General features: G+C 66.0%; 4 protein-coding genes across 10 annotated transcripts in view; 1 reads left to right on the top strand and 3 right to left on the bottom strand.

Annotated features, from left to right (window-relative positions):
• The window catches only part of GPSM1 (G protein signaling modulator 1), a 30,242-nt gene extending 27,246 nt beyond the window's left edge, over positions 1 to 2,996 (top strand). For all 3 annotated transcript variants that reach the window (XM_082627081.1, XM_082627080.1, XM_082627082.1), the window contains exons 13-14: positions 179 to 387; positions 1,400 to 2,996. In XM_082627081.1, the coding sequence (XP_082483207.1) occupies positions 179 to 387; positions 1,400 to 1,606 (416 nt within the window). In that variant the 3' untranslated portion in view covers positions 1,607 to 2,996. The remainder of the gene's footprint in view (positions 1 to 178; positions 388 to 1,399) is intronic.
• Positions 2,997 to 5,441: 2,445 nt separating this feature from the next.
• DNLZ (DNL-type zinc finger) lies at positions 5,442 to 7,248 on the bottom strand. The gene is made up of 3 exons (XM_082627069.1): positions 6,912 to 7,248; positions 6,478 to 6,617; positions 5,442 to 5,696 (listed from the first exon to the last, which is right to left on the bottom strand). The coding sequence occupies exons 1-3, from the start codon at positions 7,110 to 7,112 to the stop codon at positions 5,528 to 5,530; spliced, it is 510 nt and encodes a 169-aa protein (XP_082483195.1). The 5' UTR covers positions 7,113 to 7,248; the 3' UTR covers positions 5,442 to 5,527.
• Positions 7,249 to 7,327: 79 nt separating this feature from the next.
• CARD9 (caspase recruitment domain family member 9) lies at positions 7,328 to 16,294 on the bottom strand. Of its 5 annotated transcripts, XM_082627025.1 has the most exons (13): positions 16,069 to 16,294; positions 14,472 to 14,675; positions 14,186 to 14,323; positions 13,233 to 13,537; positions 12,979 to 13,158; positions 12,736 to 12,879; positions 12,404 to 12,529; positions 10,457 to 10,648; positions 9,956 to 9,997; positions 9,645 to 9,693; positions 8,270 to 8,346; positions 7,695 to 7,777; positions 7,328 to 7,603 (listed from the first exon to the last, which is right to left on the bottom strand). In XM_082627025.1, exons 2-13 carry the CDS (start codon positions 14,653 to 14,655, stop codon positions 7,504 to 7,506), a joined length of 1,620 nt encoding a protein of 539 aa, XP_082483151.1. In that variant the 5' UTR covers positions 14,656 to 14,675; positions 16,069 to 16,294; the 3' UTR covers positions 7,328 to 7,503. The 5 variants fall into 5 exon arrangements, 3 of the variants coding, with proteins under 3 accessions (XP_082483151.1, XP_082483149.1, XP_082483150.1); XM_082627023.1 differs by having other exon boundaries at positions 12,736 to 13,158; XM_082627024.1 differs by lacking the exon at positions 16,069 to 16,294 and adding an exon at positions 15,069 to 15,150 and having other exon boundaries at positions 12,736 to 13,158.
• A 224-nt stretch (positions 16,295 to 16,518) lies between these two features.
• SNAPC4 (small nuclear RNA activating complex polypeptide 4) overlaps positions 16,519 to 27,887 on the bottom strand; it is a 28,112-nt gene continuing 16,743 nt past the window's right edge. Inside the window, exons 15-23 of the mRNA XM_082623857.1 lie at positions 27,147 to 27,226; positions 26,364 to 26,816; positions 24,881 to 25,124; positions 24,358 to 24,428; positions 23,721 to 23,825; positions 22,978 to 23,005; positions 20,424 to 22,057; positions 19,170 to 19,294; positions 16,519 to 18,352 (exon numbers count right to left, since the gene is read on the bottom strand). Coding sequence (XP_082479983.1) covers positions 19,178 to 19,294; positions 20,424 to 22,057; positions 22,978 to 23,005; positions 23,721 to 23,825; positions 24,358 to 24,428; positions 24,881 to 25,124; positions 26,364 to 26,816; positions 27,147 to 27,226 — 2,732 coding nt within the window. The 3' untranslated portion in view covers positions 16,519 to 18,352; positions 19,170 to 19,177. The remainder of the gene's footprint in view (positions 18,353 to 19,169; positions 19,295 to 20,423; positions 22,058 to 22,977; positions 23,006 to 23,720; positions 23,826 to 24,357; positions 24,429 to 24,880; positions 25,125 to 26,363; positions 26,817 to 27,146; positions 27,227 to 27,887) is intronic.

Genomic DNA, 27,887 nt, shown 5'->3' with positions numbered 1-27,887 from the left:
GGAAGCCAGGCTCTCTCCTCCGTCACCCCCTGGAGGCCCTCAAGGCGGGCGTCGGGCCCACGGCAGGAGTGGCTGAGAGCAGCTGGGGTCTGGGGTCGGCAGAGAGGCTGCTGGGGGCTCCGGGGGCACTGTGGGCTAGGTCCCTGCCTCCCCGGGCCTGACCCCCTGTGCCCCGCAGCCCAGCCCTCGCTGACGGCCTCCCCCCAGACCGAGGAGTTCTTCGACCTCATCGCCAGCTCCCAGAGCCGCCGCCTGGACGACCAGCGGGCCAGCGTGGGCAGCCTGCCCGGGCTGCGTATCACCCATAACAATCTGGGCCACCTGCGTGGTGATGGGGACCCCCAGGAACCGGGGGACGAGTTCTTCAACATGCTCATCAAGTGCCAGGTGGGCCTGCAGCCTGGGGCGGTCGGGGGCTCCGCCACCCTCGTCCCGCCTGTCCCCCAGGCCCCTCGGCCCCGGTTAGTTCAGGGCCCCTCCCCGGGAGGCTGCACGCAGGCCGGCCTGGGCCCTGGGCCCTGGGCCCTCCGTCTCAGGGCGCGTCATGTGGGACTGGACCCCGTGCTGGCTCAGCCAGTGTCTCTGAGTGCCCGTGGGTGCTCAGACCCACGGGCCTCCTCCTGGGCCCCCTGAGTAGGTCACCCCAGGACGTCCTCAGGCGGGCCCCTCCCTACAGCGCAGGAGCCTGGAGCCGGTGCGCCACCAGGTATTCCTCCAGCCTTCCACGTCCGGATGGAGAAACCCGAGGGCCAGGCGGCACCCCCAGAGTGCAGAGGGCAGGAGGGGTCTGGCCGACACCATGGGGTGCAGCCACCCACCAGTCTGGGCGGGGCAGAACCGCAGGTGGGGTTTCAGGGTCAGGAAACCCTCAGGGAAGTGGCTGGGGAGGGGGCAGCCTCATAGCCCCCCCGAGCAGGATGCTGGAAAGTTTCCAGATGTGACATTCCTTCCCACAGAGGAGAGGAAAGTGCAGCTCTGGGCGAGTCCCAGGAGCCTCAAAAGCAGCCCCTGCCGAGAACCCCCGCCCACACGCACGCACGCCCCACAGGCTGCGCCGGCTCCGGCCGCCTGACCCGATGGGGCCCTTGGCGGGCTTGGCACAACCAGCTCTGGGAGCTGCGGCCCCGCCCTGTCCCTGGGGCTCGTGAACACACCATGGTCTGGCGGCCTTAGGAGCAGGCCTGGGAGGCCACCCCAGCAGCTCGCCCGCCGGGTAGGCCGTTCTTGGGGTCAGGGCTCCCAGCTGTGCCCTGGAGCTGATTCCCAGGGAGGCCCTCCTGAGCTGGCACTGCCGCCGAGTTGTCCCCGGGGCCTCTGAGCACCGGGCCCAGGCGCTGGGCTGGGCCCTCCGAGGCCTGGGGAAGCGAGGCCGCCAACCCGCGTGTCCATGTCTGCCCAGTCCTCCAGGATCGACGAGCAGCGCTGCCCACCGCCGGCCGTGCTGCCCCGCGGCCCCACCATGCCCGACGAGGACTTCTTCAGCCTCATCCAGAGGGTCCAGGCCAAGCGGATGGACGAGCAGCGGGTGGACCTCGCTGGGAGCCCAGAGCAGGAGGTGGGCGGACCCCCTGAGCCCCGGCAGCAGTGCCAGCCCGGCGCCAGCTAAGGCCTCGCACCCACAGCCGGGCCCGCCCCACCCCCGCTCCTGGACCGGGGCGGCGGCCGGGGGGAGCTCACAAATGTCCAGGATGCCCACAGCACCGCCCCCCCCGAAGCCAAATCCTCCCGAGGCCACAGCTGAGGGCAGGCTCTGAGCCACACAGCCCTTCTCACTGAGCCAGACGCTGGGCATGCGGGCCCCGTGCCATCCCCTCCCCAGGGCAGCAGGCTCGGGCCAGGGCCCACTCCTGTCCTGCGCCGGCCCCTCGCGGTACACAGCTTCCTGCAGGCTTGCCCCGCCCAGCCCTGCCCTCGCCCCGCCCCTGCCCCAGGCCGGGCCTTCGCATGTCGGCCCCAAAGCCCGGTGCTGTCCAGACCCCTACGCTCTCCCCCTGCTCCCCGCCCGGCCAAATGTGAAAACCCCGCTGACCCCCAACCCCCAAAGGTGTCTCTGAAGCCTCTTCTCTGGGGCCACCAGCGGCACAGGCGGTTCTGTCCTCCTGAAGCTGGCCCCAGGGGTGGTGAGCACAGCTGTGCTCGCCCCAGTCTGGCCTCACCCCTGGGGAGGGCCCCCTCCCAGCCCCTCTCCCCTCCCTCCTACCCGGCCTGGAGGAGGAGGAGGCCAGTCCCAGGAAGCCTGGAGCCTGACCAGGCAGTGGAGGCAGTGCCCCCTACGCGGGGTCCTCAGCCCCACCAGGCACGTGGTCCTGAGCCGGCAGGGCGGGTGGGGAAGGGAGTGAGCTCCACATGCCTCAACTCCAAGCCCAGGAGCCCAGGAACTGAGCCGGCCCGGTTCTGGGAATACCAGCTGGTAGGGGTCTGCACCCTGACCATGCCAGGGTGGGTGGGTGGCAGGTGCGAGGGCTCCAGCTCTGTGGCCGTAGTGAGCACCCAGCCCTCAACCCCACTGCGGGGCGAGATGACATCACGCCTTCTCCCGTGGGGTGAGTCAGCCCTCGGGACTGGGCAGGAGACAGGCCTCCGGGGAGACCATGGCCGGCACCCTCGCCCAGACCCCGTCTCAGCCTGCCTCCTGCAGGGCCCACCTCCAGCTCTCCTGGAGTGTCCCTGGGTCGAGCCGCAGCCCCACGGCCCCGCGGTAGCCCTCCTCTTGCGTGGCGCCTCACCCAGCCGCAGGTCCCGCCCTCTGAGCGTGGGGAGGCCGCCAGGCCCCCGCCCCTCTGTACAGCCCGGGGCGCTCTGGGCGGAGGGGCCCCGGAGGGTGAGGTTAGGGTGGCAGGTGTGGGGTTAGAGGCCAGAGCACAGGCTCCTGCTTGGCCGCCCCGCACACCCGAATGTACGTGCGTATTTATTGCTCACACGTGTGTTTGCCATGTTGTCAAGGGGTCCCTTCCAACCCAAGAGGTACATTTGTTCTTGTTTTTCCCGAAACAAATAAAAGTGCCAGGCGACCGCTGTCGTGTCAGGATGAGGGCTGCCAGAGATGCTGGTGCTTTCGGAGGCCCGGTGACTCCCCCACCTGGGTGAGCAAGCCTTCACCGTGCCAAGGGCCTGGGGCCGGGGAGCAGCGCCCTCCTCCCCACCCCGAGGTTGCCCCTGCTCCCGCCCACCCCCGCACATGGGCTCAGTCCCTGCTGCATTTATGGGGGGGCAGGGCTAGGGCTGCAGTCCCGGGGACACACAGCCAGTGAGGGTGTCCTCCAAAGCCCACGCCTCAGCCCTGAGCCCCACGCTCGCCTCCCAGAGGAGCTCTGGGGCCGAGATGAGGCTGCTGAAAGGCGTGCAGTGCAGTGTGGGGCAGCCCCCGAGCGGGGCACGGGGAACCCCAGGCCTCCCTACCGAGCCTGCCATCCTGCAGCCTCTCGGGTGAGGTGAAGAAAAGGGAGGGTGGGTGAGAACAAGGCCCATACGGGGAAGGGGGGAGCCCCCAACCCCCCACCCCGGAGAGTTCTCAGTGCTCCGGGAAGCCTGGCGCTCTGCCAGCGAACATCTGCGGGGCACCGTGCCTCTCAGCAGCTCACAGCCAGGCCAGGACGCTAAAGGCTCTGAGAAGTCCTGCAGGAAGAAGTTGGTTTGATGTCCTCGAACCCAGCGGTGCCTATCAAGCTGTCCTCAGAAGACTGCACTTGGGGATGTGCCGTCACAGGATCACAGGAGGTTGGCCCTAATTTGACCATTTGGAGGGGATCCTGGCCAGAGATGAGGGAGGGAAGATATTGGGGGGGGGTGGAAAGAGCCAGGGGCACCTTGAGAAGGGACTGGAGATGGACGGCGGCTGGGCGGGGGCCACGCGGGGAGGCGCCAGGGTCGGTCCGGAGGCAGGGGAGGAAGAGTGGGCAGGAGCCTTTCTTGTGGCTTCTGTGGGAAGAAACAGTGGGGCAGGGCCAGCAGGCCCGCTCGGCCGGTGAGAAGGTCTTCAGGGGCTCTGGGGGGAGGGGCTGCCCGAGTTGTCCGGAACCCGCCCTGGGTGCACTCGCCCTACCATGTCCAGGAACTGACCAGCTCTCCAGGGTCAGAGGGCCCAGACGTCAAAACGTCACAAAGCAGACAATAAAAAGATGTGGCGAGTACACATGTCCAAACCGCCCACGGAAGGAGGGCTTGGCCCGGGTGGCCCTTCTGGGTCCGCTCTGTGTTCTCAGGGTCCAGCCAGCTCCCTGGGCCTTCCCACAGCTGGTCCCAACCCTGTGGCGGCAGCAAGGCCCCACTGCCCTGGCGTCTCAAGGCCAGCGGGTCCCTCGGGGCCTCCGTGGAGGAGCAGGCCCGGGGCTGGCTCGTTCTCCATGACTGACTCCACACATGTCACAGGAGGCTCTGGGCAGGATAATAGGGAGTTGTTCACCGCGGGAAGAACGGGGGGTGTTTGAGTCGGAGCACGAGCTGCCGGCGCCTGGAGAACAAGGCCGAGGCCCGTGCTGACGGGGGCGGCCGTCAGGAGCTTGGATCCTGCGGGGACCCTGCGAGACTGTGGCTGGTGATTAATGTTGAAGGTCACACAGCCCAGAACACTTCTGGAAATAAACATGCTTTCATAAACACAGGAACATCCTGAGAAGGCAGTCAAACGAGGTTGGGAGACAAACTGCACAGCCCCGGGGAGGGGGACACTCCGTGGGGCAGGCGGCCCACCACCAGGCCCACAGCAGCCCAGCTCCCACTCCGCTGGCCACCATGGCCGCCTTGGCCGCCTCGCCCGCCTGCAGCCACGGTGAGCAGCCCAGCCTGCTGACTTGGCTTGGCCAGTGGCCAAGGGTCAGGGCTGAGGTTGGCACCGGCTCACCAGTGCCATCCAGGGGGCATCGAGGGGACGGCAGGTGGCACAGAAGGATCTGTGGGGCCTCCTTGTGTCCGGCCAGAGGGACAGGACCCACGGTGGGGCTTGGGGGTGCTGATCCCACTCCCAGGAAGAACAGTGGCTAACTGGCCATCAAGATCGGGTCCCTGGGGCTTCCCTGACCGTTAAGACTCCCCGCTTCCAGTGTCACGGTTTTGATCCCTGGTTGGGGAACTAAGATCCCACATGCCATGTGGCATGGCAAAAAAAAAAAAAAAAGATCGGGGCCCTGACACTTGGGGTCGGGGTGGGGCTGAGCCACCCCGTGCCCATCCTGAGTCCCATCTTTCCACCCATAGTCCTGACGAGGTGGCACCGTGAGCATCTTCATCTGCAGACAGGAAGACAAAGGCTCAGAGGGGCAAAGTGACCTGCCCAAGGCCACACAGCCACAGCCAGGAGGGGCTCAGACTCCACATCCAGCCCCTTCCCACTCAGACATGGCCAGCAGCCACAGAAGGCCCTGGCCTGCAGCCTGGAGGGGGTTCTTGTGGGTCATTCTGACTCCAGAACCAGGGATGACAAGAAAGCCCCAGGTCCCAGCATGTGCAAGTGATGTTTGTTTATTGATAGAAACAGGCAAGTCCAGAGTGGCTCAGGGCCGGAGCATCCTTCTTGAAGGCAGAAGGCGGGTCAGCTGGCCTCTGTCTTGCCAGGGTGGGTGGGATCCTGGTCCTCAGCCCCTTCCATAGCAGTGGTGGATTTGGGGGGGCCCGCAGACTCTAAAACGAGCTCCAGGGCCCCCTCGCCAGCCACTCGGCGTACCTTCTCCCCTCTGGCCGCCAGGATTTCTTCAATATTCCTGAGAAAGAGGAAAGTGCCATGACACTCCAGGCCACGAAGCTGTCCTGCATCTGGGTCCCTCGAGGGCACCCCAGGCCAGGCCTCGAGCACATGAGTCCCTGTGCTGGTGTGACACCAGGGCCAGGCAGCCAGGAGGCTCCTGACCACTGCCCCCACCACTGCTCTCCACAAGGTGGTGAGGCTGACCCTGCAGCCCCAGGGCCCTGACCACTCCACCTCACACACACGCCCCCCCCCCCAAGTCTGGTGCAGTCAACCAACCAGTGTCAGCAGAAGACAAGAAAGCTGCGTGCTAGGATCCCGGCCCCACAGCAGGCACTCAGGAAGGGGTGCTATGCTAGTAGGGGGAAGGAACCACAGAGCGAAAGGCAAGCTGTTGCTTTTAAGAGTCAACCTAGTCTGACACCCTCATTTTAGGGTAGGCCCGTGGCCCTGACATGTAACCAGGTCCTACCTGCCCCCAAAGGCTGTCAGTGAGGGCAGAAATCAGGCAGTGAAGCAGGCTGAAGGAGCTGATCTAGGGTGGAAAATTGAGCAAATCAAAACATGTTCCAATCTTGGGCATACTTTTACTAAAAAGTTACTTGTGTTTTATCTGAATTTCAAACTTAACTATACCTCTTGTATTAATAAGGAAGCTGGGCTGGAGATGTGAGCTCTATAATCCTCATTAGAAGGACGGTGCCCCAGGGAGGTTGGGTGGGGCTCCAGACTCAGGATGGACCAGGCCAGCACTGGAATATAGACCTCTGTCCCCAACCCTTCCCAGGTAGCCTCACCTCTTCCCATACAGGTCCGAGAACCAGCCCAGGTTGTCGGCGATGATGTGGTGGTTCTGGCAGCCGGGGCAGGTCACAATGACCACACCCTGGTGATAGGCGAGCTTGGAGATGTGCTTGGAGGACCTGGTCCCACAGACCTGGTGGAGGCTAGGAGGTGAAGCCCTGCTCCCGGCCCCGCCCCCGTGATAACCCCACCACCCCCGTGATAACCCCACCACCCCTGGTAGGCCCCGCCCCCCGAATTAGCCACACCCCGCATGCCCCCGCCCTCTCCCAGAGGGATACGCCCCCCGAGTGATAGCCCCACCCCTCTCCAGGAAGGCCCCGCCCCCTGAGGACAACTCCACCCTTCCTCGCCGTCCCCGCAGCGCCGTCCTGCGCCAGGCGCAGGTGTGGGTCCGGGCCCGGCCCCGACCCCGCCACGTGCCCACCTTGCAGGTGTAGACGAGCTGGTAGTGCGCCAGCCCGGGTCCCGGCTCGGAGCTCAAGCGCCGCCAGCCCCAACCCCAGGCCCGCCTTCTCCCCACGGCCTCCAGGCGGGCCCCGCGCCCCCACAGCCACCTCAGGCCGGGCCCCCGGGGCCGCGCGCAGCTCAACAGTATCGGCAAGAGGCCCAGCGCCGCCCGCACCATGCCGCCCGCCGGCCGCCCCGCGCAGCCGAGACCGCCCCGCCCCGCGGAGGCCACACCGCCGCTGTCTCGGAATCGGGCACGCGATGGAAGCGGCCCTGCTCGGCTTCCGTCCCGGCGGCGGGCCGCGCTCTGCTGCCCCCTGGCGGCAGGCGTTGCGCGCTGACCGGAGCGGGGTCGGAGGGTGCGCGCGGCGGCAAGACCGTCGGAGGCGGTGGTGTCCGGACCGCGGTCGTTTATTGACGGGGCTGCATTTTTAACACTGCAGCACGCGTGTGCATCACACAGAGATAGAACAAGCCCGTGCTCTCCAACGAAGAGACGGCCTAGCGGGGCAGCTCCCAGGTGGCGCCGTGTCCTCCTCTCACGACGGGCGGCTGGACGGAGGGGCCGGCTAGGAGCCCTCGGTGTCCGTGTTGTCGCTGCCCGTGGTATTCTCCCAGTCCACCTCCCCCTGCCTCGCGCCGTGCTGCATCTTCCTGAGGGCCCGCTTCCTGCGGGAGACCCAGGCGGCGCAGGTGGGCGCAGGTGTGCGCGGGGCCACCGCTCCCCAGCCCCTCTCGCCCTCCGCCCACGCGGGCCCACCTGCGGTAGTTCTCGAAGCTCTCCTTGAGACGCCGCCGCCCCTTCTCCTTCTCGGGGGGCTCCCCGCCGCTCAGGCCTGCGTCCTGCAGGAGGGGCGAGGCTCAGGCTCCGGCCAGCGCCCGCGTGGGCCCCACCCCCGCCCCTGGGGCTGTGCACTGGGGGCCGCGGGCGGGGTGCGCTCTCCCTCCTTTCAGGTGACAGGACTGGCTTGGGACGCACGCACAGCCAGCGGGGATGGGCTCCAGGCCAGTGTTCCTTCTACTACAGTGTCCGGTGCGGCCCCTTTGCCGTCGGGCTCCGTGCAGTGGCCAGTGAGGCCGAGTTCCCACTCAGGTTAACGCTGCGCCCCATCCAGAAGATGGGCCCGCCCCCTGCCCCCTCTCCCGCTGCTTCGTCCAAGAAGGCAGGGCGCTCAACTTCACATTCCAAAACACCACACCCCAGGAGCCCATGGGCAGAGACCTTGTGATCACCCCCCAAGCGTCCAGGTAGCGGAACCACTCTCCCCGTTACCATTCACACTGAGACCCACACCAGGGGCCTCCCAGGGCTCCAGGCGCCCCAGGCAGCCTTACCTCGGGGGTCAGTGAAAGCCGCTCCTTCTGCAGAGCCACAAAGGGCTGCTCAGGGCTCTCCCCGACGGCCGGGCCGCCTGCAAGGGAGACTTGTACCTTCTGGTCCTGCCAGGACCACGCTCGCCTGTACCTCTACCCCCCAGCCCGGGCCAGTCCTGTGCCACCTTCTGGGTCCTTACTTGGACCCCGCAAGCATTCCCCTTGTACAGACATGGGGACCGGGGCTCAGAGACCTCACTTCTCACTCCTGGCTCCCGGAGCAGATGCCGCGCCCCGTCCCTGGGCAGGGGCCGGGGCCCTGAAGCGCTGGGGGCAGAACACTGCAGGCTGCTGGGCTCCCTCCACACCTGCCAGGGCCTGGGTGGGCCCAGGGCTCAGGACCCACAGAAAAAGCGCTCTGATGGGCTGGCTCCCCTAAACTGTCCATGGTGGGCGACTGTGGCTTCCAGGTCTTGGGGACATTGCGGTGGGAAAGGCCCAGGCCCAGGTCTTCCCCTCCTCCTTGGCCTCTGACCCTGAAGCCTGCCCCGCCTCCCGCAAGGGGCCACACCAGCCCTGGGTTGGGGCTCCCAGGACAGCTGGGCCAACAGCCTTCCCCTCCCGTTCGCTGCCTGAGGATCCTGCCCGCCTGTCCCCACGTGGGGGCTCACTGGCCTCAAGTTCATGTCTTTGGGCAGCAGCAGAGGGACCAACCACTTCTCCATTTGCTGCCTCTTCCTCTTTCAGCCCCTCTCAAGAAGCTGGGGTCAGGCCTGACGCTGAGGAAGTCCGTCTGGCTTCACACGCTACCTCTGCGGTGGCGCCCCCGCCACCACCCATCCTCCCAAACTCCCGTCTGACACCCACCTTCAGAGCCAGCCCCTCTTCCTCCCCGCTGGGCCATCTCCCTGCCACTCCCTGTCCTGTGCCCAGGCAGGCAGAAGGATCCCGCCCCTGCCACCCTAAGGCCCCAGTCACCCTGAGGTGTCCCTCCTTCCCCGCTCTGTTCCACTCCCTGGCAGTGGCCACCTCCCCAGCTCCCTGCTCTGGAGGACGGGGTGCCTCCACTCTGCAATCCCGGGGCCTGAGTGGGCTCCAATGGCCAGGCGTGTTCTCAGGGTGGGAGCTGGGATGTGGACCTGCAAGCCTGGGCCCTGGGTTCCAATGGGTCTCTTGTTTGCTGGCTGGGGAGCCTTGGGGGTTGCTTATCCCTCTGAGCCTCAGAGTGCCCATCTGTGAAGTGGGGTTGTGGAGGTCCATGGGCCAGGGCTGGGGCATGTGTCCCCAGGCACCGGCGTCATGCGGTGTGCGAGCTGAAGGTCAGGACGGGTGCCAACTCGCGGCCAGAAGGAGGCCTTAGCCTGATTCCTCCGGGACAGGCTGCTCGCCTCCTCACCTTTGTCTGAGAGCTGGGCATCCTCCTCTAGGTCCTGGGGGAGCGAGAGCTTCCCAAGAGGGACAGGGCAACTGGTTAGACCCCCAGCCGGCCAGGACTGGGCATGACGCTCAGCGCTGCCCACCCAGTGCTGCTCTCCCCACCACCGTCACCGCCTGTGCCGGCTTCTCAGGGAGGGACCTACGCTGCCCAGCCGGGCATTGGGAGGATGGCCGGTGGTGGGCTGAGCTCCCAGAGCTTCTGAGGAACCATATGGGCCTGCGGTCCGGCAAAGGCTGTGGCCCTGGGCCCACCCCCCGAGTCACACTCACCTCCTGGGAGTTCCTTGGTGAGCCGTCCTCTAGGTCGGAGCTCTGTGGTCACAGAAGAGGGGTCGGTTGGCAGGCTGTGGGGAAACCGAGCCACTCGAGGGCACGGGGTGGGGTCCCAGGCCAGCCCGCCCTCCAGGGAGGGCCCTCTCCAGGCCATGGCTGGGCCTGGCCCCTGGCCAGAACGCCCCTCCCTCCTCCTCCCCACACCCTGCCGGGCCTTGAGCTATGCCAGCCCTGCAGCCCACCTCCATGAGGGCTCGGTGAGCAGGCAACCTTACAGGGGAGGGAGGGGCTCAGGAACATCTGGGGACCTGCCCGAGCCAGGGGCAGAGCAGTGGCTGAGCCAGGCCAGGCCCAGGCCCCTTGGCGGCTCCTCCTCTGGGGTCTGCAGTCTCTGGGGCCACACCTACCCCATGTGGCCACGCCCCCAGAGCCCCGCCGTGGCAGAACCATGGCTCTCTCTGACTGAGGGACACCGTAAAGGCCCCGGGGGGGGCCCACCAGGACGGACGTCTCCAGTTGCTGCCACCGGAGGCGGCCCTCCACCGCCAGCAGCTGGCCCTCGCGCTGGAACAGCTGCAGCTGCAGCTCGTCCGCCTTCTCGCTCAGCTCGCGGACCTGCTTCCGCAGCGCGTCCTTGTCCTGCAGGCTGCGGGCGTGCTGTGCGTGCAGCTCCTCCCGCGTCAGGATCGCCTGTGGGGCAGCGCAGGGCAGGGCAGGCGCAGCGGGGGACTCTTGCTGGGCCTCCCTGCAGAGCGCGGCCCGTCTCCCTGCCCAGCCCCAACCCCCCGGTCTTTCATTTCCCCTCCCGGCTCTCTCACTTCTCAGCACAGCCCGCCTTATTTCTAGCAATGCTCCTGGGAGAATTTCCAGCAACATGGCCGGGGACAGGGCGGGCCAGCGCTGGCCTCTTCCCCTTTCTTATCCGAGGATGTCACTCGTGTTTTGGGGGTTGTAAATGCAATACAGGCTCAGGATGGAAAGTGTGGACAGTTGAGAAAATATAAAGAAGAGAACACCCCTGAGAATAGCCCCTGCTGACCCTGCAGGGTCTTCAAGTCCTGCTCTCTGGGCACATTCAGCCGTGTTCACATGCCCACACGCACGTTTCGTACTTCCTGGGTACAGCTTGATATCAAGAACATGATTGTTGACAGCCGTGTAACATTCTTTAAGACGAACACCCCACGCTTTATCAAGCCAGTCCCCCATGGCGGGGACACTGAGGTCAGCCCAGGAGGCCAGCCCACGACCTACAGTGACCGGCCCAGGAGGCTGCGGCTGTGAGGCACACATGTAGGAAGCCAGCCTCCACGTCCAGCAATGATCCAGGAGCTAACACACACCCCTGCCTCAATCGACCCCGACAGCCAAGGCTGGATTAGTAACAGGACATCCTGAATTTCTGTGCCAGCTTCCAACTCGGGAACCACCAGAGAAAACCCTGCCACTCACCTCGGCGGCCAGGCCCCAGCGTCCCTGGGCGGGTGGCCTGCCCTGGGTGCCACCGGAGCCTGCACGCCCCTGCCGGCCATGCACGAGGCAGAGGGGGCTCTGCTCGGGCAGCTCCGGGAAGGAGCTGTCCCGTCGGGTGCGCTGTGCCCATTTCACACCTGCTGCCCCAGACCGCACTGCTGCCCACGGCCTTGAGGGAAGCACGCATCTGCCGGGTTTTCTCTACGTTTCGTTATTCCCATGAGAGGGCCTTCTAGAAGTGGGTTTGCCGGGGAAAAGGAATCTGCCTCTTCAGGCTCCTGATACAGATTACCAGTCACCCTCCAGAAAGTGACTGAAGCGACAGCTGTGGCTGATCAGAAACGACCCCGAGCCGTGACAGGAAAGTGATGGGAAACGAAGAAGCAGGTGCAGCCCTGCGCTGGGGCGCCGCCTCCCCACCTTGAAGAGTGCAGCCGGCCAAGGCGCCCGTGGCTTTTTTTTTTTTTTTTTTTTTTTTTTTTGCTGTACGCGGGCCTCTCACTGCTGTGGCCTCTCCCGTTGCGGAGCACAGGCTCCGGACACACAGGCTCCGCGGCCATGGCTCGCGGGCCCAGCCGCTCCGTGGCATGTGGGATCTTCCGGGATCGGGGCACGAACCCGTGTCCCCTGCATCGGCAGGCGGACTCTCAACCACTGCGCCACCAGGGAAGCCCGCGCCCGTGGCTTTTTAAGCGAAAGAAGTCTTTGCAAAACAAGTCAGAAAGCTTCCACTTTTGTAGAACAAAAATTAAACTACATGTACGCTGAAAAAAGTCTGGCAGGTACAGCAGAAGGTGGAGCGTGGACTTCCTGGCAGCAGGTGGGGCAGAGGTGGAGGAACGGGACTAACTTCGTTAGCGTTCACGTTTTTAACGGAGCATGAACGGCTTTTGTCGGTGCTCCCTGAACACCCACCGTGACCACTGCATCCCTGAAAGGCCACTGCGTCCGGGAGGGCTGTGCGGCCCCTACCTGGTCCCGCTCGATGGCGACCTCCTCCATCTGCTGCAGGATGGCCTCGATGCGGTCCTTGTACATCTTGGAGTCCTTCCGCAGGGCCAGGCACTGCAGCTCGAACATCTCCTTCTCCTCCGTGCACTGCGGGAGATGGCAGTCAGCCGAACCGCCTGCGGCCCCGCCGGCCCAGAGCTCCGGACCGAAGCTGGGCCCCGACGTGCCTGGGGAGCGCGGGCACCAGGTGGGGCTGAAGGCCGGCCGGCCCTCGCCTCCGGGCAGGGGGCAGGAGGGAGGTGGAGCCCTGCTCAGTCGGCCCCGGGCGCACCCCCCACCTGCCCGCCGCGCACCCGGGCACGCAGGGCCTCGGCTTGGCGCAGGTCCTTGCGCAGGGAGAAGACGGCGGCGGTCCGCGCCTGGAGGTCCCTCTGCGCCTGCCGCCAGTCCTCCTCCGGCACCTGGATGTAGGGGCTGCTCTGGTCCGGCTTCCCCTCCTGTGGGTGCGAAGGGAGAGGGCGGCAGCACAGCGGGGCTGGGAGGCCCAGGCCGGCCCTCCGGCGCCCGCCCCGCCGGCTCGCCCCCCGGGGCCCCACCTGGACGGAGGCCTGCAGCTCCTGCACCCGCGCCTGCAGCAGCGCCTTCTCCTGCTGCAGCTCCCACAGCAGCTCGTGGCTGGGCCGCTGCTCCATGGCGCGCTTGAGCTTCAGCGTGTGCTTGCGCTCCACCGAGCAGTCGTCCTCCGCCTTCATGAGGCTGTGCTTGAGCCTGTCGATCTGCGGGACCAGCTGTCAGCCTCAGCCCAGGACCCCGGCGCCCGCCCCAGGAGCCCCGCCGCCGCGCAGGGCACCTCCAGCTGCAGGTCGCGGATGCGCATGAGCGCGGCGCCCCGCTCCTCGCTCTGGCGGGCCAGGCGCAGGGCCAGGTCGTAGTTCTCGTCCTTGCAGCGCTGGAGCTCGCGGCCGCCCACCTCGCAGGCCTCCTTGAGCCTCTGCACACGCTCCTGGTGCTTGCGCAGCAGGCTGTCCTTCACCCTCAGCTCCTTGATGAGGTCGTCCTTGGAGCCCAGCAGTGCCGTCAGGTCCTGCACCTTCTTCTGCAGCTTCATCACCTCGCTCATCAGCAGCTGCATCAGGCCCGACTCCCCGGATGCGTCTGCGGGCCGGGAGAGCGTCACATGATACATGGTACACCCGGCCCCTCCCGGGACTCCGCTTGAGGACCAGCGGCTCCGGGGGAGCCTGGCCAAGGGGTCAGTTCCCAGTCGCGGCTGCTCCCCGTCCAGGAGGTGAACTCACCTCCAAGCCTTGTCCCCCCGCCCCCCCCCAGGGCAGGGCAGCCCAGGGCCTGGGTGTCCATCCCTCTTTGTCTAATTTTGTTACCATCCTGATTGAGAGGCAGGGGACGTGACTCAGGGCCGCCTCACAGGCTGCTGGGGCGAGCAGGCCTGGCCTCTCGGGCATGGTTTAGCGGGGTCACATGGTCTTCCGGGTAGGAGGGGCTCTGAGCTGAGAATCAGCCTGTGCACCCCACCGCGCACCTGCTCCCCGCTCCGGAGTTGGGGTCCCCCTTCCCTCCAGCCTCTGCTCCCTCCACGAGTGTCAGGAGGACGGCGGGATGCGAGCAACACCCAGGCCGGGCCCAAAGCTGGCGCCCTTCCCACACACGGCTCGCCCCCTTTCTTTCATACGCGATGTATCCATGAGGGGACCCAGTGGGAAGGGGGCCGCCAGCTCTAACCCGCGCCATCCCCCTGCCCCTCCATCCGGGCCCTGTGCCTCCGGCCCGGGTCCCGTTCCTCACCGATGATCATGGAGAAGACGCGGGCGGGCTCTCTGCCCGTGACCTTCCGGTACAGCTGCGGGTAGTACAGCTCCAGGCTCTCTAGAAATGCCACGTAGCCCTTGTGGCCAGTCCGCTGCAGGATGTCCAGGAGCACACCTGCGACCCAGAGGACACGCGTGGGCGTGCGAGGCTGCAGAACCCCAAGAGGCTGCGGTGGCGGGGGTCTGGACGGCTCTCCCGGGGCCTCAGCTGCGCGTGAAGCACCACAGCCGCGGGCAGACGGGGGTGGGGGACGGGCACTGACCCACTTTCCGCTTGCGGATGACCAGGCTGGGGTCGCTGAGCACCTGCTCTTCGTCGTCGGGGTTCAGGACCTTGCACTGGCGCAGGTAGGGCGTGATGCGGGCGGGGTCGATGACGGAGATGAGCTTCACACGGAAGCCCTCCAGGGCGCTCCAGCACTCGTCCTCGTTCTCGTAGTCGGACATGGCGTAGTCGGGGCAGGCGGCTGGGAGAGATGCCGTGGCTGAGCAGCAGGCATTGCCGGGAGCCAGGCCTGCGCCTCGCCCGCCAGGGCTCTGGGCAGAGCCAGACCAGGAACCCAGCCCAGGGGCGTCCAGGAGAGGGAGAAGCCCCCCCTCCCTCCCATCGGCTCGCCCAGCGACGCCCTTCACGGCCCTGCTCCCGCCCCTCTGGCCGCCCTGGGCTTTTTCTCTCCCCGAGTCACCCCAATAAGCGTGGGGAACAGCGTGGAGATGCTCCAGGGTCAGGTGGCATCTAGGAGAACACGCTCCCCTGCACCACGGCCCTCCTTTGGCCCTGTCCCCCCAGAGCACCCCAAAGTGCTGCGGGGCTGGCGGGAGGCTGCCCCCTACCCACGGAGCTGTCTGCGCCACCCTACCAGCACAACCTCCCTGGCACGTGGGGGAGGGATCCCAGCCCCAGCCCCCGGCTGGCAAGTGCCTGGCCCCCGAGGTGCCAGGCTGTGCTGGCGGGACTTCCTCCTTCCCCACGGGACAGTGCCTGCTCACATCCACTCCCGTCCCCTCCTCTCCTTCCGGCAGCTGGTGATGCAACAGTCACCTAGCAGCTGCCGGGCCAGCCTGCTCCGGGTCAGGCTCGGTGACAGGGTGCCCTCCAGGAAGGGTGACTGTGGACGGCCCATGGTAGACGGAGAGCCAGGGCCCGGGCGCACTGGGAGGGGTGGCTGTGTTGCCCGGGGCTGGCCTGGAATGTGGCTCCATGCCTCCTCCAGCCTCTGGGACACCAGCCGTCCAGGCTCCTCCTGTCTGCCTCCCAGGCGAGGCCTGCTCTCGGCCGCACTCTTGGGGACTGTCAGGCCAGCTCTCGGACAGGGGACCACCCGCCGCTATTCCCTTCTACACTACCAGTGGGGGAACCCCTCTCTCCAGGGCCAGGCTGAGCCGGGAGCAGCCACGTGGTGGCCTCCTCCCAGCGGTGGGGACGGAGACCCTGACCCTGCCGCCGCAGGCCAAGCCTTTGACCTGTGTGGAAAACACCGGTTTCCAGCCCAAAGGGACTGGGCCGCCCTCCTAGAGATGCGGCTGGCAGCAGGCTCGTGCTGCCGTGAGCCCGCCCACCCAGCAACAGACAAAGCACTGAATGAAAACACCAGCAACTTGGGGTCTTTGGAGTGTTTGGCCCGGTCCCCACCTTCCTAGCCTGATGTCCACATGTCCCACACCTGACAATGCCCTGCTGCTAATTCCAGTGAAATGACCAGCAGGTACCGGGTGGCTGTGAAGGGGACAGGGCAGCCGAGCGAGGCAACCTGATGCCCTCCTGGGGTATTTGCTCCAGACCCCGCTCCCTGCCCCAAGCCCGAGCTGGGCCACAGCGGCTTCCCAACCATCGGAAGCAAGGGCACCAGGCCGGCCTACCTTAGGGTCCTCCTGGGGCACCTGCGCAGCCACACACCCGTCAGCCTGGGTCGCCTGATTCAGTGAGTGGTAGGACTGCCCGGCTGCCGGGACAGAGGGCGGGCGGGGCCGGAGGGAAGCTGTGCACTTCCTGACGGGTCTGCTTAACCCCACAGAGGCCTGGCTATCCTCCCGCAGGGGAGCATCCCCGCGCTGCCTTCTGATTCGCCCAAGCAGGGCGGCCCCGGGAGGCGGGGACAGGGAAGTGGAAGCTGCCCGCTCCCGAGGAAAGCAGCTCCTGCTTGGAGCCCCCCGCGCCCCCCCACCCCGCCTCCCCACCGGCCAGCCCAGTGCCAGGGCCCCGGGGCCTGCCCTGGAGGCCCAGCCCCGACACTGCAGAGTGGGCGCGCAAGCCGTGGCTCTCCCAGGGTTGGACGAGGCCAAGCCACCGTCCACTCTGGTCCCATAAGGACTGCAGCGTGGTGTCCAAAGAGGGCATGGGGCTGGGGGGGGGGCGGCGGCGCTGCAGCCCCTAAGCCTAACCCCACACGCTGCCAGCCCACGCTGCAGCCGGCTCAGCCCCTCCCTTCCTGGGAGCAGCCCCTCCCCACCAGGACACACGGGACAGCAGCAGGGCCCCAGGGGAATCCCCAGGCCACCGCCCCACCAGAGCGGCCTCACTGGTTGAGCTGAGAGCTGCCACCCGCCAGGTTGAGCAACAGCTCCAGGAAGGGGCTGCGGCTGGGTGGGCAGGGGCCTGACCAGCGCTCCTGGCTCCCTTCCCGTAGGGTCCTAAGCCCCTCAGCCCCAGGGTGTTTCTCTGCCTCCTGGGCCCACGGTGGTCAGTAGGCTAAACCCCGGGAATCCTGGCACCGCCAGGCGCTGCTGAGTGGCCAGGCCTCCCTGCAGGCCTCCAGGAGGCCTGAGGTCACCCTCCAGGCACGACCCTCCAGGCGTGGGCAGGCCCCCAGCCCCCTGGGGGAGCCGTGTTCTGGGGGATCCTGTCCCGGCCTGGAGGGTCTGGGGGGGGAGTCCTGGTACAGGAGTGGCGGAAGCGGCGGCTCTGCGTGTCCGGCGGGCACAGGGCCGGTGCCGGGCCCTCCGTGACCCAGTGTTTCCTGTCTCATGACATGAGGCTAAGAAAGGAGTCTTCCTCATGGTGTGTTTATGAAATAAATAATAACAACGCTGTGTTCTCTGACCACATCAGAATCAAACTAGAAATCGGTAACAGGAGAACATCTGGAAAATCACTAAGTGTCTGGGAATTAAATAACAATCATAAATAACCCACAGGTCAGAGGAAATCCCAAGGAAAACTGGAATTGGTGAGTCCAGTACCAGGCACAAAGTGAAACACACCCCCCCCCCAAGTGGCGGGTCCGCCTGTGGCTGTGTGACGTGACGTGTGGTGTCTGGGTGCGGGCAAAGGGGAGACAGGTGACCCCAAGTGACTGCTGTCTGGGTGGGGCAGGACACACACTGGGCACACCTGTCTCATTTCTGTGTTGGAAAATTTCCCTAATAAGGTGAAAGCAAAGGGGAGCAGCGTGCAAGAACAAAGCTCCAGGAAAAGCCAGTGTCTTGGAGGGCGTAACCAAACCCCCAAACCCGAGCTCCTTTAGAGAAGAGGGACAGAGAGGCTGCGGGGATTCGGCCTCCTGCCAAAGAAACGCCTGCACAGAATAAAATGAGCACTGGCCCGGGGCTGCCGTGGGGACTGTGGGTAGACAGGCAGCCACTGGTTCTGGGGACCCGCCGAGGTCGGCCTGTGTGATCCGGAGGGCAAAGGAAGTGGGCCCGCCCCATCCCTGTCATGGCACCAAGAGGGCCACCAGCACCTGGGTGGGCGCTGGGCTGCCTTCTGCGTGGAGCAGCCCCCCAGCCTGAAGGCCAGAGCCACAAGTGTCTCTCGTGAGATGGGTAACCCTCTTTCTCCCCCTCCACAGGCCCCCAGAGGCCAAGTGTGCAGGGGCTCCATGGACCCCAGGGCCCAGCTGGCGCACTCCCCACACATCATCCAGGGGTGGCCCAACCCCTCTGCACACCACCCAGTACCTCAGGACGAGACCACCAAAAGCACGTGGCTTGCTTTTAATTAAGAAACAGGACATTTCTTCATTCCTCCCGATATTGTGGTTTGCGCTCGGGGACCAGCCGAGCCCATCACGACGTGGCCACTGTTGGCAGAGCCCCTCTGCCGCGGGCTGGGTGCCAGCCTCCCAGGGTGGGCAGGCTCGCCTGGGTCCAGCACAAGCCCCACCTCCTGTCGGCAGCAGCAGTGGCTGTCCGGCCCTGGGAAGTCCTGGAACACAAGATCACCCTGATGGCAGGGGGCCCTGACCGCAGCCGGACCCCACGGATGGGAACGCAGAGGGACAGCACTCTGCCTCGTGGGGCAGGGCGGGGTGGAGTGAGGCCTTGCCGCCCACCTGCGGTCCACGGAGCGGGCCCACCCCCAGCATGCCCTCTGCGGTCCCCTGCCCACCCAGAGCTCTCTCTCTCGCCCTAGCCATCCAGCCAGGACCCAGAACCTCCCACAGTGCAGCCCGCACTGCGCGCGAGGACCCAGCTCCTGCCTCTGCAACACCCTCCCCGACCCGGGTCTCGGCGTGTGAAAACCGACCATGCTGGGCTTAGCTGGTGCCTGCTGTCTGGGCATCGGGGACCCTATGCTTGCCCTACGGGCTCACGTTCCAGGGGAGACAACAGACAAATACACGGATGGATGTCAGGTGTCAGGGACGGGCAAGTGGCACGAGGACAGACAGGCACTGGGACAGTGATGCCACCGCAGGACGGTGGGGAGGGCGTGTCTGAGGAGCTGACCACCGAGCGAGGCCCGGACAGAGAGGTGGACAAGCCTTGCAGACAGACGGGGAGAAGAGTGCCAAGCAAAGAGGACATCAGTGCCAAGGCCCCACGGCAGTCGTGGGCCTGCAGGAGGGCAGCAGCAGAGGCTGGGGTGTGGCGCCCAGTGGGGGAGGGGAGAGTCTCCCAGACCCTGCCCACAGTGGCCTGGATACACCACACCCCACCCTGCGTGATACCAACAAGCTGAGATGGGCTCCTGAGGCCCCGTGTGCCTTGTGCAAAGCTGAGGGAGGGCCCAGGTCCCTCACCCTGCTGCTCACTCCAGCCTCCTCCGCTTCCGGGCATGCCGGGCATGCCGTGTCTGGAGCACATCAAGGTCATCAGGACCGTCCGGGCAGGAGGGGACGGAGGCCTGTCCGGGGTGTGGCGTTCCCTGAAACAAAGTCCAGGCAGAAGAGAACAAGAGTGACCCTCCAGCCAGGATGGGCAGGGGACAGGGTGGCGGCGAGGGACAGGTAGCTCCTTGGACTTGTCCCCGCGGAGATGGGACAGGAGGTGCTGCCTTCCTGGGGTCACACACGGGTTCTGGCTTTCCACTGACCCCTCTCTCACTTGGGGGCTCCAATCCCCTCTGAGCAGCCCCCCAATAGCCAGCCACCTATGTCATGGTTCCCCCAAACTGGGCTAGCCGGGCGGGGATGAAGGACCATGGGAGGCTGCACACACTACGGGGGACAGTGAGCCTTTTGCCCTCAATACCTAGGGTCCAGCAGTGTTTTGCCTTTGCTTCAGTCCAGAAGCCCGCCCCGGACTCCTAAGGCCGTGCTCCCGGGAAGGAGGTGGGCTGGGCCGGGCCGTGGGCAGGTGGGACCGGCACAGCTCGAGCAACAACCCTGCCTCCCCGGCCCTGGCAATGCGTAAAGGCGGCCCCAGGCTCTACCAGGCCAGCAGCGAGGCCACCCTGCATGAAGGTGAGGGACTGCTTCTAGGGATTCTCTGGGGGGTCACCACCTGCTCACCGGACACCACCTGCCAGGGACCTTGAGGCCCCTCCCTGTCCTGAGGCGACCTGGCTCTCTTGCTCAGCCCAGGCAACAGGGACTAGGGGCTCCCTGGGTGCACGGGTCAGGGGACAACTTCACATGTGTGTGCATCGGGTTTCTTGTCAGGAAACAGTTACGGTGGTTTTGCTTCCACAGCTTAGAGAACTCTGGACGTGGACGTGCTGGAGTCGCCAACTGGACGGACCCCACAAAGTGCAGGCGCACAGACAGCCCCCCGGGGGTGTGTGTGTGTGCACGCGCGGGGGGGCACGGAGACTCCTGTGGACGAGGCCCGGGTGGCGGGACCCCCGTGCCGGCAGTGAGGTTCCGGCCGCTGGAGCCCACGCGCGTGGGGCGCACGGAACGGCCTCTTGCTCCGCAGAAACCAGCTGCACGACCTCTCACTGCTCCTACCCCCGGCGCTCCGGGCGGGGGCCGACACCCAGTGGGTGAGGCGCCCCGGGGGATGCGGACGGGCGTGGGGGGGGGGGCGAGGGCTCCACACCTGCAACCGCCTACCTGAGCAGGCGTGGCGGCCGCCTGCGGACCGCTGGCTGAGCCCCCCGGCTGCCTGTCCACAAGCTCTGGCTCCCCCAGGTTGCTGTCATCACTGTCGCTCTCGGGGCTGGACCTCATGGCCACTGACAGGGTGGTGGGGACGCCGCGGGGGGAGAGGGTGGCCAGGAGCGCTGGGAGGGCGAAGGCCGCCAGGAAGCGCACCCTCAGCAGCAGGTAGGCCGGGCTGTGCCGGAGCTGCACGCGCACCCGCCCCAGCGAGGCCTGCAGGGCCCCGGCTGCCCCACCGGGCCCCAGGGAGGCGGCTCTGCGCTCCAGGGCCTTCTTGTGGAGCAGGAGGCCAGACAGTGCCCGCAGGCTGCACAGCGTGGGGGGCTGGTAGGACAGCCTGCTGCCCAGGGGGGGCACACGCACCCCTCGCTGCCCCCTCAGCCACTCCCGCACGGCTGCCTCACCCTCCTGGGAGAGGAGGCCCAAGTCCAGGGCACTCTTCTCAGGCCTGGGCCAGGGCGGGGGTGGCCCCTCCAGGCCCAAAGGCCTCCTGGGCTCCCCTGGCCCTGAGGTGGTCCCTGGGGGCTCCGCTTCAGAGTCGTCAGCCAGGGGTGTAGCCTGGGAGGAGGTCCTGGGTACAGATGTCCCCCCAGCCACTTGGGCCTCTCCAGGGGTGAGTCCCCCAGGGCCATGGGCCACGTCCATCTCCGCAGAGCTCTGGGATGTGGGGTGCGTCGGAAGGGTCAAGAGCTCTGTCCTGGAGGCGGGGTCTGGTTCTGTGTCCGTGTTGGTTGGGGGCTGCCCGGTGTGGCCCTGCCCAGGGAGCCTGGGGCCCTGGTCTGCCTGAGTCGCAGTTGGGGAGGGCAGCAGAGTCACCGATAGCCCTTGGGGGTCAGGAGTCCCTGTTGGCCTCGGAAGGCCCACCATTGCCTGCACGGGCACAGAGAGCAGCCCCTGGGCTGTGAGCACCCAGGTAACAGGCAGAGGGGTGCTGGCTGCCGTGTGCGTGCCCAGAGCTGGTGTCAGGCTGAGGGGCTGGACAGGCAGCTGAACAGGGCTGGGGGCTGCAGTGAGAAAGGGTGGTGCCTCGGGCACGCCCTGCTTCCGGGACGTGGCAGGGGCCTGAGACTGTCTGAGACTGCTTGGCCGGCGGCTCACAGGGACCTGGCCGGGGACCAGACCTGGGGCCCTGGAGGCAGCAGGGGCAGCCGGGGCCTTCAAGGCTCCTGTGGAGGCCGGAGCGAGGGCAAAGGCTTGCAGCGTCAGGGGTCTCTCCTCCATGGCTGAGGCCCAAGAGCCTAACGCACTTGAACCGGCCGCTACAGGGCCCCCAGGCCCAGACAGCATGGTACTGGAGACTGGGGGGCCTTGGGGGGCCAGCGGCTGGAAGAACACAGGCGAGGAGATCAGCACCTGGGGCGGGAGGACCGCAGGGCCCTGGGCAGCCTTCCTGGCTCGGGCCTCCCGCAGCCGCTTCTCCCGAAGCAGCTCAGACACAGTTTTGGGCTTGGGCCGGGGTCCGCACGGAGCCGGCGGGGGTGCCCGTGGTGTGGACTCCGCGTGGCAGGCCTGCGGCCCTCCGCTCCCTGTGTGGCGGGTGCTCTCCTTCGCAGCTCCTTGGGCCGGCACGCTCTGGAGGAGGCAGCCTGCAGGGAGGACACAACACTGGCTGATGAGCTCCCGAGACAGGATGCGTCCCAGGGCAAGGGCCCTCACAGTGGGCAGCCGCTGGGCTTGGCATCTGGGCCGAGAGGGGCACGTCAGCCTGGCCGCGCGTCCCCAGACCTCCCCTCGCACGGCACCCCGAGCCCCCATGCTCCTGCCCCAACCAGGGCGGGCCCGGGAGGAAGGCCAGCCCACGACGGCCCTGCGCATCAGCCCGACATCTCCAACACCTTCCAGACAAGGACTGCTGGCTACACCGCCCTCCTCCTTGCACGTCACCTCTCACGACCCCAGACCCTCGCCCGATTCTGCCGGTGTGGGCAGACTGGTGGCCACAGGCAGGAGAGGCCCGTACCAGATGCTGCCCCACCAGCCACACCAGCCAGGCCTCCTCGAGATGGCATTCAAACGGACCCACCGCAGGACGTCCCTGGTGGCGCAGAGGTTAAGAATCTGCCTGCCAGTGCAGGGGACACAGGTTTGAGCCCTGGTACGGGAAGATCCCACATGCCGCAGAGCAGCCAAGCCCGTGCGGCACAACTACAGAGCCTGCGCTCTGGAGCCCGCGAACCACAACTACTGAGCCCACGTGCCACAACCCCTGAAGCCCGCGCGCCTAGAGCCCGTGCTCCGCAACAAGAGAAGCTACTGCAATGAGAAGCCTGCGCACTGCAAGGAAGAGTAGCCCCCGCTCGCCGCAAGTAGAGAAAGCCCGCGCGCAGCAACGAAGACCCACCGCAGCCAAAAATAAATAATGAATTAACTGAAAAAACAACAACAACAAAAAAACACAAAAACGGACCCACCGCGAGCCCCCGGGATCCAAAACCTGCAACAGGCCCGGCCCTTTCCCCACTAAACACAAACCACCCGGATAAAGGGAGAGGCAGATGGCAAGTACCTGGGGTGTTCTGGGCACTCGAGGGTACCTGGAAGAGAAACCAGAGTAGCGTCAGCGCTTCTGGGAAGTCCCCAAGGGCCCAGACCCACTCCTCCACCCCCCACCAAGACCACCACTAGCCTGTCGCCCCACCCCCAACATGATTCCACCCAAAGGCACCCTTGGGAGAGCTCATCTCGGCAGGGTCAGGGCTGTGTGGGCTTTGCAGGGAGAGGCAGGGGGCCTGGCTGTCTAGGCAGGAGGGCACGGGGCTCCGTGGCCTGGATGGGCCACCACAGGACCGTATTTGGTCCTCCGACCAGCAACACTGTTTTGTCATTTCCTCCCGAGGTGACCGGGCTCAGGGACACAGCCCCCAGCTGCAAGACTCAAGGATTTGGCCACCGGCAGCAGGCTGCCACCCCAGCGGGGCCAGTGCCCAGGGCAGCAGGCGCCCAATGGCCCCCACGCTCCACCCGGGGAGGTACAGCAAGGCGGGAGGAACACACGCTGTGGAGCCAGGCGGGCCCCACACCCGCTGGACTCGCCTCAAAGCCCCTCAGGGCCCCGGGCCCTCCCCGGGGGACGGGCAGACGCCTCCCAGGAGTGTCTCGGGCTGGCCCCGGCCTGCGGGGACCCGGAAATGCCTCTCTGCCCGGCTGGACAGGCGCCATCTGCCCCGTGCTGGCTGTGCCGCTGGGACAAGAGGGAAGGGTGGCGGGAACCAGGGAAGCCCGTGCCTGGCACTCACCCTCACTCCTCACCTGCAGGAGTGGCGAGCCCCGGGCACCAGCCTGGAGCAGGGTGGGCGGCTGGGCCTTCCTCTCCCGAACGACCTCCATGCAGCCAGCTGTGTCGATCTGGAACAGCTGAGGGATGTGGACACACGACACCACGTGACAGGAGGCCTTCCTTCCCATCCTGAGGCCCCCCGCCCCCTTGCAGGGCCAAGGCCATGAGGGTGTCCACAGAGGGGCTCAGGCCAGCGCTGATCACAGCTGCTCTCGTGGAGCGGACCCAACGCCCCAGAGGCCGGGGCTGGGCCCGCACAGCCCCTTGAGGCTGGGGCCACGTGGCTCAGGCCCTAGCCAGGACTCAGGTCCTCCAGGCCACCTCAGTGCCGCCGCCTTCCTGCCCTGACCCAGCCCCTCGGGACGGCCCAGCCCCTCTTCCCCTCAGCCCCTCCCACATAGCGTTCAGCTGACGGCGGCAGGGACACCGCCCCATGGCTGCCCCTTCCACGCTGAGTCGAACGCTGAGAAGCGTAGGCCACGGAAGAGCCACTTTTAAGGATCCACAACTTTAAAAAGCTGGACTTAAGTGAATCTACCACAAACTTCCAAACTCCACGAAAAATGCAACGCACAAGAGAAAACAAGGTGTGCACCGGTGGCTTCTTACCTGAATGAAGAGGGTGAACACCGGGGTGCTGGCCAGGTGGGCGCCCTGCAGCCGCCTCCTGATGCCGTCCGCTGAAGGGCACAAGGGCACGTGTGCAGAGGGGCCCAGAGACTGAGCACGGGGCAGGGGCCCCAGAGAACCCACACCCAGCTGCCGCCGTGTTCAACCAGAGAGAAGGGCGAGGACCTGGCTGGCAGGCTGGCACACATTGCTGAGCCCCGAGAGTCCCGCCCGCCCAGACAGTGGGACCCACACCTAGGCACGAGAAGATGCTCCCGCTTAGGCCTGAGTGTCTGGTCACTTCCTGAACCGGCCACTAGGTGCTAAGCAGAACAGGAGAGGCAAAACCAAACGCCCCCCAGGTCGACACTGGGCGGACGGTCCCCTCCCCCGTTCCCCCTCCCCGGCAGGGCAGCTGTGACCTCCATGTGCCTGCAGGTCCCCTCCAGTCCCCCTTCCCCGACCGACTCTAACTCTGGGCCCCACGGGGGGCCCCCACAGGGAAGGGGCCCCCAGGCAGTACCTCGACTGTGCGCCACGGCGGGCCTCCGGGGAGTGCACGGCAGGATGACCTCGCCCACCCACGGGCTCACGGCCGTCAGAAGCTGGTGCTGAAGGAGCCTCCTCTGCAGGGCGTGTCCCTGGCGCCGCTGCCTGGTCCTGTGCCACAGCGGCCGCATGCAGGGCCTGGCCCCACCACTGCCACCGCCACCACCAGGGGTGGGCCCCGGGGCGGTGCTGCGCAGGTGTGGCTGCCTCAGCTCCTTCTGTGGGGAGAGAAAGGCCCCTGGGGCTCCTGGCCAGGCTCAGCTGCAGGGCGGCCACGCGCCCACCCTCACCATCCTCCACTCCTGCTGGGTGCCGGAGCAGGGTGTGGATGGGAGATGAGACGAGTGGTGGGCATCTAGGTGGTCTTGGCGGCCTGGGGCGCCGCGTCTGGCACCAAGTGGCCACGTTGGTCTGAGCGCCTGCGGCGCTGTCTCCAGGGGCCCCAGTGGACGTCCCCACCCTGACAGACCACAGGAGGCTGCTGCTTTTGGGAGCACGCACAGCTCCCTGCCCAGACCCCAAAGTGGCCCGCACCTGTGCCCTGGGCCGCTGGGAAACACTCTTTGGAGTGTGGTGACCTCAGAGGAGGGCAGGGGGTCCCTAAGGCCTGGCTCCAAGAAGCTGCCCAGCTCGGCCACACCCAGGACTAACAGATTCTCCGTTCTTCTGGGCAGCTCCCTGAGCTGATGACACGATGTGCCTGAGACAAACCCTGGGGCTTAAGGCCCTGCAGTCACAGACTCAAGGAGAGACGATCCCACGTGGCACGGGGGCCGTGGCGTCCACTGTCCTTGGTGTCAGAGAGTGGACTTCCAACCGCGCCCAGCACAAAACAGCCACCCCAACGTGGACGCCACGCAAACGTGGCCAGAGCCGTGTCTGAGCCCAGGGCCTCGACACATCCATGGACATGCCCACGTGTGACCAGCTGAGTCAGACCAGAGCAGGCGGACAGTGGGACCCTCCATAGGAGCCTCCTTGGACGCAGGTGACCAAAGGAACAGGTCCTCCTCGCTGCGCCCACCTCCCGCCCCACAGCTCGGGGCAGCACCCACCCTGTCCCTGAAGCTCTCCCACAGAGCTTTGAAAGCAAGCAAGCTGGGGGATTCCCGGGCGGTCCAGTGGTTAGGACTCAGCGCTTTCACTGCCGGGGCCCGGGTTCAATCCTTGGTTGGGGAACTAAGATCCCACAGCTGTGCGGTGTGGCCAAAAAAAAAAAAAAAAAAAAAAAGCAAGCAACAAGGTGGGGGAAATGGAGAGGCCGGCCTCAGGAAGCAAGCTTCTGCCTGGGCAGTTCTCCGGAATGAGTGGACGGGTCCGGAGCGCACACTGCCACGTGCAGGGAGGAGGCGTCTGCCCACACCCAGGGCTCAGCTGCACGAGCCTCGGCCACCCCCATCCCTGAGCACAGCCTCGCTGACCCCAAGCAGGAGAGCTCCCACCCGCTCATGGCCTACCTGGCGCGCCGGCCCCATGGAGCTCGAGGGGCGAGCATCCGTCGAGCACGGGCATCTGACGCCTCTCAGGCTGGTGCTCTGGGTCCCGGAGGGGGCCCGCGCCTGGCCTGCCGGCTCTGCTGGGGCTGAGGCCGTGGTGCAAGCTTCCCAGCAGCCACCCCGGGCCTTGTCAGAGCCCTCGGGAGGGCGGGGGCGGGCATCACAGGGTCCTGGCCAGCTCCCGGCCCCCCCTCCCCATAGCTCCCTGGCACTCTGCCGGGCGGGAACCCACAGGTCCACGTCAGGCACCACATACTGTGCTGGCAGCAGCGCCCGGCCACCTGTCAGGGCCCCCAGGGCTGCCTCTGGCTCCGAGTCCTCGCTGTCCCCGCTGGTGGTGCCGCTGTCCCCGCTGCTGGAGCTCCACTGCACCCTGCGAGGCGGCCGCCGCCCCCGCCTGCGCCGCTGCTGCTTCTGTAGGGGGAGGGCTACTTGGAGGTCCCAGCCCCCCAGGGCTCAGTGGCGGGGGACAGCGGGCAGGCAGGCCAGGCCTATGGGGAGAGGCCTCGAGTAGGTGCGCCTCCAGGGGGCCAAAGGGGCTGGGCGTGCTGGGTGGAAGCGCCCTCCCGCCGCTCTGAGTGGGGAGGTCGAGCTCCCTCTGCCCTCGGCCGCCTGGAAGAGACGCCACGGCCGGAAACCAGACGCCCCAATTCTCGCCCGCCAGCCGCTCTCCCCTCGTCCTGCCTGCGGGGACGCTAGCCCCCGGGGGCTGGGACCTTCGGCTGACTTTTAGTAAAGCCTCACCCTGACCATGATTTTCCACTTGCTTAGGCACTGGGAACCTGTTCGATGGGGTAGTTCAGAGGCTATTTTTGCCCAGTGACCTACAAGAGCAAAACAACACGGAAGTTACTTCTTACAAACAGGTTTTGACAACACAAGTTTAGCAGCTTGGAGAAGAGGGTTCCTCTCCACCATACGCTGGTGGCCCCGCTAGCAGACTCGCACTGTGTTCCGCTGGAACCCTCACGCTGCTCCCACACCCGAGCTGCTCTGTGAGACGATGGGCATCTGACTCTCAACGGATAACCAGCCCGAGGGAAGTTCTAGCAAACGCACAACCATGAGAAAAAAGCCACCCACGTTTACGTGAAACGGCCCTTGAATACCTGCTATTCCAGGCTTCTAAACCAGACGTTTCAAATTATTTGGTGTTTTCTGCCAGACAGTGCTGGTGGGGCATTGCTTCTATGGGGCAGTCTGACTGTGTGGGACAGAACCCTCAAACCTGGCAATGCTACGTCTAAGGATTTCCTCTAAGGAAATGTTACAAATATAAGCAAAGATTGAGCCACTGAACCCTCAGCTCATTCCACCCCTGTAACAAAAAATGAGAAGCAACTTAAATGTCCATTAACAGAAAATTGATAGAATAACCTGTGTACTATTATCCAAGGAAATATATCACTGTATTGAAAATAACAGTAGGACGCAGAATGTGTAAAGACATAAAAAAATATTAGTAACGGATAACATAACGACACG

This window comes from Mesoplodon mirus, assembly GCF_964341445.2.
Source record: "Mesoplodon mirus genome assembly, chromosome: 1".
NCBI lineage: Eukaryota > Metazoa > Chordata > Mammalia > Artiodactyla > Ziphiidae > Mesoplodon > Mesoplodon mirus.
Note: the sequence above shows the minus strand (reverse complement) of the source record. Positions and strands in the feature narration are given on the sequence as shown.

Coding starts and splice junctions, on each gene's coding strand:
- DNLZ (XM_082627069.1), bottom strand. CDS start 7,112: ATGGTGCGGGCGGCGCTGGGCCTCTTGCCGATACTGTTGAGCTGCGCG. Junction 6,618..6,911: donor AGCTCGTCTACACCTGCAAG/GTGGGCACGTGG, acceptor AGCCTCCACCAG/GTCTGTGGGACCAGGTCCTC. Junction 5,697..6,477: donor TCGGACCTGTATGGGAAGAG/GTGAGGCTACCT, acceptor CCTCTTTCTCAG/GAATATTGAAGAAATCCTGG.
- CARD9 (XM_082627023.1), bottom strand. CDS start 14,655: ATGTCCGACTACGAGAACGAGGACGAGTGCTGGAGCGCCCTGGAGGGC. Junction 13,159..13,232: donor TCCGCGACCTGCAGCTGGAG/GTGCCCTGCGCG, acceptor CTGGTCCCGCAG/ATCGACAGGCTCAAGCACAG. Junction 9,998..10,456: donor AACTGGAGACGTCCGTCCTG/GTGGGCCCCCCC, acceptor CTGTGACCACAG/AGCTCCGACCTAGAGGACGG.